General features: G+C 36.0%; 1 protein-coding gene and 1 pseudogene across 1 annotated transcript; one reads left to right on the plus strand and one right to left on the minus strand.

Moving 5' to 3' along the window:
- Positions 1–2,358: 2,358 nt before the first annotated feature.
- Positions 2,359–4,127, plus strand: LOC102603590 (protein DETOXIFICATION 16-like). The gene is made up of 7 exons (XM_015307012.1): positions 2,359–2,565; positions 2,642–2,726; positions 2,787–3,186; positions 3,268–3,354; positions 3,438–3,852; positions 3,936–4,022; positions 4,095–4,127. The coding sequence occupies exons 1-7, from the start codon at positions 2,359–2,361 to the stop codon at positions 4,125–4,127; spliced, it is 1,314 nt and encodes a 437-aa protein (XP_015162498.1).
- A 209-nt stretch (positions 4,128–4,336) lies between these two features.
- LOC102580151 (protein DETOXIFICATION 16-like) lies at positions 4,337–7,391 on the minus strand (annotated as a pseudogene).
- Between the last annotated feature and the right edge of the window lie 1,421 nt (positions 7,392–8,812).

An 8,812-nucleotide genomic window follows, 5' to 3' on the forward strand; every position in this document is an offset into this window, starting at 1 on the left:
GGGGAAGGTCGGGGAGGGGGCGTGGGTGATCGAGGATCGGGATGAAAAAATAAAAAATTGAAGTTGAATTTGTTTTAAAAAAACAATACAAAAATTGATGGGGGGACGAGGGTAGTGGGGGGGTAAAAAATAAAAAATTAAAATTAGAAATATCTTTTAAAAATAATTTTTAATATTTTTTTGGTAGGGGGTGAGGGTGGGGTAAAAAAATTGAAGTTGAAAAATATTTTTTTAAAATAAGCTTTAAATTTATTTTTTCAACAAAAACAAATGTTATTTGAAGTTGGAGGAAAGTTTTGGAAAATGTTTTCCTTAATTTTTGAAGGGATGTCATTTTCCTTAAATTTGAGAAAAATGAATTGATTTGGAAAGCATTTACCCAACCAAACATGAGAAAATTGGAAAACATCTTCATACCAAACACACGTATGAAGGTGCAAATGTTTTTCAATTTTCCCCATGTTCAGTTGGCTGATAGGGGTGAATCTACATGGATCCGAGGGGGTTCGAACCCCCTCCGTTGAAAAAGTTACACGATATATATAGGATCAATTTTTCGATTTACATGTATATATCAAGTGATGAACCCCTTGAACATTTCAACATAAGCTAAGTGTTGGTTCAGTGGAAAAGGGGGTTTCAACCGATTTTCATTTTTATTTTCTAAATAAATGAAACATTTGTTTTGTTTGAAAACCTATTGGGATTTATAATATTTTATTAGATATTAAAAAATAAATTTCTTTTCTATTTTTATAAAATTAAGTAAAACTTATAACGTTTTTTAAGTTTTCATAATTAAAATTAAAAATACATTCTCTCATACTCATTTTAAGTCAAACATTTAATTTATATTTGATTAAGGAATAACATAATTATAAGTAAGATTAAATAAATAAGAGTAATCATTTAAAATTTATAAATAAATACGATTGTCGCGATATTTTTCAATCTTGATAATTATTTTCTCGACGTGAATTTTATTGCTACAATATGATCGGATTCAGAAGTATTCCTTAGTTAGTTTCAAAAATTGAATGGCGTTTATATACAATAATGACAGAGACAAGACCCATAATTATGTTTTAAAAAATACATCCTCTCATACTTATTTTTATGTTATGTCAAACATATACTTATTCAATTTTATTGTTTGTGTTGAGGTAGAGTTGAATTTTTTTTAGTTGCTTATATCTAATCCGACCCAATTATATTTGACCTGCCCCGCCCACCCCACTCGCCCCGCTTATATGGATACTATTAGTATACTTACTTATCTTTTTGAACCCCCTCGATGAAAATTCTGCCTCCGCCACTATTGGCTGAAATGTTTAGGAAAATGTTTTTCAAATCAACTCATTTTCCTCAAATTTAAGGAAAATGATTTCCCTTTAAAAATTAAGGAAAACATTTTCCAAAACTCAACTTCATCCTTCAATGTTTGTTTTTCTTATCCTACCTTGTACGCCGTACCCGACCCTCCCCATAAAAAAAAAGGTTAAAAATTTTACCCACACCAACCACCCCCCCCTGCCACCCCCACCCAAGCCACTCCGTCAAAAAAAATATTTAAGAAAATTATTTTAAAAAATATTTCAAATTTAAAAAAAAATTATTTTTTACTCCAACTCCCCCCCCCCCCCCCCTAAAAGAATGTGTTTTTGAAAAATATTCTCCTAGGTTAGGTCCTAGGTCGAAAGTCTGGGTTAGGTCTGGATCAAATCTCAGGGTGTTTTGTCCTAGTTCGAGTGTCAGGGTGGGGTGCAAGATCAATTATCGGGGTTGATTTTCGGATTAGAAATTATTTTCTTAAAGAGTATTTTCTAGTTTCAAGTCAAAAAATAAAAGATATTTTCTAAAAAGTTTCATTCACCAATCAAACATTAAAAAACCTACTCACCAACCAAACATAAGAAAATAAGTTAGAAATCTACTTATTTTCCAAGAAAATATTTTCTATGAAAACATTTTTCATGGAAAACATTCTCTTTCGCACCCATAGAAATCCAAAACAAGGAGATTGTAAAAAATTGGGACAGATGAAATGAATAGTTTCTTAAGAGGCCTAAATAAGATCTTCAGATACATGAATAATATTTACTCTTTACAGTAGCTGGAAATTACAATTTGGCTCTTTTACCTAATAAAGAATCAATTATTATGTTACCTAATCATGGTCAAAGATAAATTGGTATTCAGAAAAAGTATGGCCATGTTATGTCCGTTCATTTTGATACATACCATAATTAAGAGTTGTCTAACTTTAAAATAAAATCCTTATTTATACCCTTTCAGTTTCCACCTTTCAAAGTCATATTAACAATTGAAACTCTAAGCATTAGTTTCTTTGAGAGTCAAATGGATACTCAACCAAGGAAAAATCTTGAGGTTTTCGCTGAAGTAAAGAAGCTGTTGGCATTGGCAATGCCACTAATGTTAGTACATCTACTGTTGTTTTTCTTACAAGTGATTTCAGTGATGTTCGTTGGTCATCGCGGAGAGCTAGCTCTTTCCGGTGCATCCTTGGCTACTTCCTTCGCCTTCGTGACTGGCTTCAGCTTGTTGGTTAGTACTTCTTTTTACTTCATCGGTTGTTATACAATTCTTTTGCTGGTGATTGATCATCAGGTTGTTTTAACAGTTGGGAATGGGAAGCGCGCTGGAGACACTTTGTGGTCAAGCATATGGTGCTACACAACATCACATGCTTGGCATATATATGCAGAGTGGGATGGCTGTTAGTCTTATGGTCAGTGTACCTATTGCCTGCATTTGGGCTAATGCAGGACGGATTCTTGTTATCTTGAGACAAGATCCAGAAATAGCAGCTGAAGCAGGAATATATGCACGGTTCATGATACCGAGCATCTTTGCGTATGGGCTGATAGAATGCCAGATTAAGTTCCTACAAACTCAAAACATCATCAAGCCCATGATGCTTACAACAGGAATCACTTTGTTGCTGCATGTTTTGAGCTGCTGGATTCTCGTTCTCAAAACTGACCTTGGAAGCAGCGGCGCTGCTCTGGCTAACGCTTTGTCTTACTGGATTAACATGTTCTTGCTAGCTGCTTATATCAGAATATCGCCTTCTTGCGAAAGCACTTGGACCGGATTTTCAAGAGAAGCATTGTCTGATATCCCAAGATATCTTAGACTAGCAATTCCTTCAGCTCTAATGAGTTGGTATTCCTCTGTTGCTTTTTAATAAATGAGTAATGCATTAGATTATAGTTCCAATTTGACTATTTCCATCTTTTGAAACAGCTCAGAGATATGGTCATTTGAGATGCTGGTTCTTTCGTCTGGACTTCTTCCGAATCCTAAACTAGAAACCTCAGTTCTGTCAATCAGGTTTGTTCATTCAGTCACACATTACCCTCTCATGTTTCTATCATATTTCACTCGGCCTAATGTTACTTTTTCTATATTTACAGCCTTAATACATCAGCTGTGTTCCATACGTTGTCCGAAGGACTAGGTGGGGCTACAAGTGTGAGAGTGTCGAATGAACTAGGAGCTGGAGAACCACAATCAGCCCGTGTTGCAGCACGTGCTGCAACACTCTTAGCTACTGGAGAAGGCACTCTAATAGCTGTTTTCATGATCTTGGTTCGAAAAGTATGGGGCCATTGCTACAGCAATGAAGCAACTGTAGTGAGATATGTAGCAGAAATGCTATTTTTTATAGCAGGTTCCCACTTCATAGATGCGCATAAATGTGTAGTTACAGGTATTGCTAGCGGGTGCGGATTGCAAAAGAAAGGTGCGTTTGTCAATTTGGGAGCTTATTGCCTGTTGGGACTGCCTACTGGTATGGTGTTAGCTTTTGTCTACCATATCGGAGGAAAGGTATTATCTATTACACATTTCATTGAATTGAATTGTTATTGCACAACTGATGATACTCATACTTTTCCAATCATACTGTAAAGGGACTATGGTTGGGAATCATTGTGGCTCTTTCTGCACAAACACTGATTTATTTGGTTGTTGTTCTGCGGACAAACTGGGACAAACTGGTAACTTTCTTTGTTCAGTTATCTCTTCTCAAAGGAAGACATATAATACATAATCTGTTGTATGTTTTGTAGGCAATGAAAGCAGCAGAAAGGATATCTTCGTAATAGGGGCCCTCTTTTGTGAAGAGTTGTCTGCTATGCAGTTCCTTGCCCAGAAATCCAACTCTGTGATCACGAAGACTATGCCCAAATTGCAAGATTAGACATTGGTCTCTCATTTTTGCTAAGATTGCAATAGGCTAATAGTTAGTATAAGTAGTAAAGATTATGATTAGTTTCCTTAGCTTGCTTTGATGAAGAATACTAGGCTAATGTACTTGAATGCTAATTTATATTTCATGGAGTTCTTGCTGAGTCGAGAAATTCCTTCTCAATTTCCTTGAGCCTTTCTGTGTTGATTGATACCAAACACGACTCCTTTTTATGAACAAAATCTAGATTTAATATCTAACTAATGCTTCAAAAACATATGGTGAGTTAACAGTGTTTAGACTATCAGATAAAACACACAAAAATGCTATATGGGGTGAGTTGAAATTTTTCTGGTTAAAGCTCAATCGTCGCCCTTTCCATTGCCATCCTAATCAAGTGTCATTCTGCATTTTCTTCTATGTTAACTAGCTCTGGAGCCACCCTATCAGCTGCTTTATTTGCCTACAAAACTCAAAAAAAAAACCTGCATTACTACTGTGTTGAGACATAATATAATTAAGTAATTAAACGTGATCGTTCTTCCATTTAAATTTTATGATGAGTTGGTAACACAATTCAAGAATATAGCCGAGTTAAACATGAATTTACCTCTTTTTCCCAATTTGTCTGCAGAGTAACTACAAAAAGAAGTAGTGCTTGTGCAAAAAGGGCAAGAGTGATACCCAACCATAGTCCCTGAAAATCATATCATCGTAAGATATTTCCATAGTTCCGAATATGGAAATTCTAAGTAAATGAGAAGCTTGAAAGAGTACGGACGTACCTTTCCACCTATATGGTAGACAAAAGCTAATATAACACCAGCAGGTATTCCGAAAAGGTAATAAGCTCCCAAGTTGACTACTGCCCCGATCTTTTGCCATCCACACCCTCGCGCAGTACCTGTATTTTGATAGGTGATAAGGTCATCTAGTCATTTAAACTCTAGTGGAAAACTCAACCATGGGGGTTTGCGGATTTAGAAGAACTCAGTGTTTCAGGGTCGAACCATATATGTATGTGTGTGAAAAACAAATATAGAATGGGTTCTTGAGTTCAAAAGTGTTGCCAGGTGTGTGTCAGATCCTTCAGAAGTAGTACATTTTTTGAGTATTCGACACAGGTGTGACAACATTTTTGAACGTACCCGCCTATAGCCTCCTCAAGCCTTGTGTTAAACAAATCACAGAATCATAGTCCAGATTCATGAAACACAGCAACAGGAAACTCGTATTGTAAAATATTGGACGAACCTGAAAGTACAGATTGTATACCATCTAAGAAGTGGATCCTGCTAGCAAGACTAGCATTTCTGCTACATATCCGACTACTTCTTCCTCGGTGCTATAACAGTAGCCCCACAGTTTACGAACCGAAATCAACACAATTGCTGCAACAACCCCTTCTGTAGCCACCAATAATACTGCAGTAGTAGCTGCTAAACGAGCTGCTTGAGGTCGTCCTGCGCCTAGTTCATTTGAAACTCTTACGCTGAGGAGGAAGCCAATTAAGTATACAAACTAATGAAGAACCATATAAACGAAAATGCAACAGAAGGGGATTTTTAAATGCTAAGAGATTCACCTCGTGGCGCCGCTTAGTCCTAACGGAATCATATACACCATAGCACATGTATTAAGGCTGAAACATTTCAAAATTAACAACCCTTTGAAACACTAAGATGTCAGCTTGAAATTAGTATTTAACATGACATAAGAAGAACTGCAACCTGATAGAAAGAACCGACGTCTCTAGCTTTGGATTCGGAAGAAGTCCAGACAACAGAACCATCATTTCAAATGACCAAATCTCTAAGCTGTGTCAAGAAAAGTAAAATACTCTGATCCGTTAGTTTCATTTTGAAAGGACGAATATATGTTTACGTAGATTAAGAACACTACCAGAGCATAACAGCAGAAGGAATGGCAAGTCTCATATATTTCCATATATCATGAAATGCCTCTTTTGAAAATCCAGTCCAAGTGTTTTTGCAAGAAGGCGATATTCTGACATATCCTGCTAGCAACAAGAGATTAATCCAGTAGGATATCACATTAGCAAGAGCAGCACCCTTGTTGCCTAGGCCAGATTTAAAGCCCAGAATCCAACAAGTGAATATATGCAGTAAAGTAGTGATCCCCGCGCTGAACATCATGGGGATCACATTGTTTCGTGCTTGTAGAAATCTATTATGACACTGGAGAAGTGCAAAGGCGAAAATAGTTGGAATCATATAGCGCATAACTTCCTGCTTCAGCTGATATTTCCGGATCTTGTCCAAATAATACGAGAAGATGCCCTGCATTAGCCCAAATGCAGGCCACAGGAACACTAGCCAGTAGAAGAACAAGCATTGCCCTTTGCATATGGATACCAAGCATATGATACTGCTTTGCACCATATGATTGCCCACATAAAGTATCCAATGCACTTCCCATTCCCATCTACGAAATTCAGAGATGACAAAATGCCACTTAAGTTTGTATCAAATAACTAAAAAAGTAAATTTCTATGAACTCCATATGTATCAATTCTGGATGCAGGTAAAAGCATCTACTAAATCAAAACCTATGCAACATGTCCTCAAGTGGATGGTTGAGTGGTTTAGGCAACATACAGTATTTATACATAAAACTAAAATTTTAAGCTAGCTAAACAGTGTAACTTTTCGATAAGGTGGCTCCACCACTCTTTGAAGGATCTTCTTGAAACACTTAATTATCATGTTCGACATGGTAAAAGTCCATTTAAGATTTATCGATACGATCATATTAGTAATCAAACACCAAGAGCAACAATAAGAGATGACAAATGACAATAAGGAAAATGAAAAAAGGACTAACCATCAAGCTTAGGCCAGTTACAGAGGCAAATGAAGTAGCCATTGAAGCACCAGAAAGAGCTAACTCTCCAAGATGACCAACAAACATTATAGATATCACCTGTAAACAATAAATTAAAAAGTTAACTGTCATAAGTGGCCCTGCTAATATCAATAACCTCTTCATTTCTTCCAAAATCTCATTTTTCTTGTTCTTTGACTCTTCTTCCTTAACAGTTTCTCTAATCAATGGACACTCAATATCTTGTGTATCCATTTGTCTTTCTCAAAGTCTTCCCTACACAAAGCAATAATTTTACAACAGAGGATATGTACTCTAGTGCAATAAAAGCTAGCTTTGTTTGTATGTATGTCCACCCCATGGGGGACAAAGTTATCCTTGGTACTAGTGGGAGGTAGTAGGTATCTGTGGAATTAGTCGAGGTGTTTGCAAGTTGACACGAATATCATGGTTATGAAAAGAAAAAGGTAGCTTTGTTGGTATGTCCACCCCATGGGGGACAAAGTTATCCGATATTGGAATTGGTGGGAGGTAATAGGTATCAATGGAATTAGTCGAGGTGTGTGCAAGCTGACACGGATATCATGGTTATGAAAAGAAAAAGGTAGTTGTGTTGGTTTGTTCAAGATTTGGTTTCATACTTATGCTGATGGGAAGTAACAGGTAGCTCTTAAAATTAATCAAGGTGCGTGCAACTCGGTGCAAGTTGTCTCCAATGATATGATTATCAAAAGAAAAAAACTACCTTGTTAAAATGACTCGAATCAATGAACGGGTCATGATCCAACTTGTTCAAAATTTAATTTGCTTAGGTAAAAATGGGTTGAATCAATAGCTTGTTAGTGTTGTTCAAGTCTTGGTAGACAAAGTTATTCGGTGTTGTGTTGATTTTATGACTAGCCATGACACCACAAAAGTTTTATTTGTTTGCTTTTGTGTATGTTATTCATTAGATTTTCCCCATCATGTATAACCAAGAATAATTACAACTTTGATGAGCGTCTTACCATATTTTGCGAGGCGGGTTTAAAACACATAAAAATGTTATGTGGGCCGGGTGGGCTGGGCTAAAAAAAATTGTGGGTTAAAACTCAACCTACCTTGCCCTGTCGTGCCTCGCTCCATTGCCATCCTTATTACAAATGCTAGGAATATGTTTTTGAAAAGTTATTCTTTTTCATGTCTGCCCTAACAGCATCTGACATTGCAAAATGGGTAGAAATTTGGGAGATTTGAATTGATAAGGTGATTTGCTTTACCAAAAGATTAAAGTGGTTCTGCCCTACACTAACTTTTAAATAATGTTATGCATTATTTGACTTTGGATTTTTGATTTGTGACTTTGGAATTTCAGGATATATCCAAAAATTCCAATTTTTCATACCTTATATTTATTCGTAACGATTAGTCTATGTTGTTTTACAAAAATGGAAAACTCATGGGAATCGACCATAGTTTTGAACACAAGTATTTTAGGTGAAGCGATTCTTGGCGTAATGATAAAAGTTATTTTTGTGTGGCTAAAAAGTCAAGAGTTCCAATTTAATTACTCATCAAATAAGATATTTTTCCCTAAAAAGGAAGACAATGCATTGTGTACAAAACACACATAGTAATAAATCATTGAATTCCCTTTCAAGGGAATTTCACTAGCAAGAGGTGATAATTAAGAGGTTTTGATCAAAATAAGCTATTTTAAAAATCAATTCACCAAACTAATACGCTTTTAAATTTTTTTACAAAAGTAGTATAAAC

Source organism: Solanum tuberosum, unplaced genomic scaffold, assembly GCF_000226075.1.
Source record: "Solanum tuberosum cultivar DM 1-3 516 R44 unplaced genomic scaffold, SolTub_3.0 scf00047, whole genome shotgun sequence".
Taxonomy (NCBI): domain Eukaryota; kingdom Viridiplantae; phylum Streptophyta; class Magnoliopsida; order Solanales; family Solanaceae; genus Solanum; species Solanum tuberosum.

Coding starts and splice junctions, on each gene's coding strand:
- LOC102603590 (XM_015307012.1), top strand. CDS start 2,359: ATGGATACTCAACCAAGGAAAAATCTTGAGGTTTTCGCTGAAGTAAAG. Junction 3,187..3,267: donor CCTTCAGCTCTAATGAGTTG/GTATTCCTCTGT, acceptor CTTTTGAAACAG/CTCAGAGATATGGTCATTTG. Junction 4,023..4,094: donor GGACAAACTGGGACAAACTG/GTAACTTTCTTT, acceptor TATGTTTTGTAG/GCAATGAAAGCAGCAGAAAG.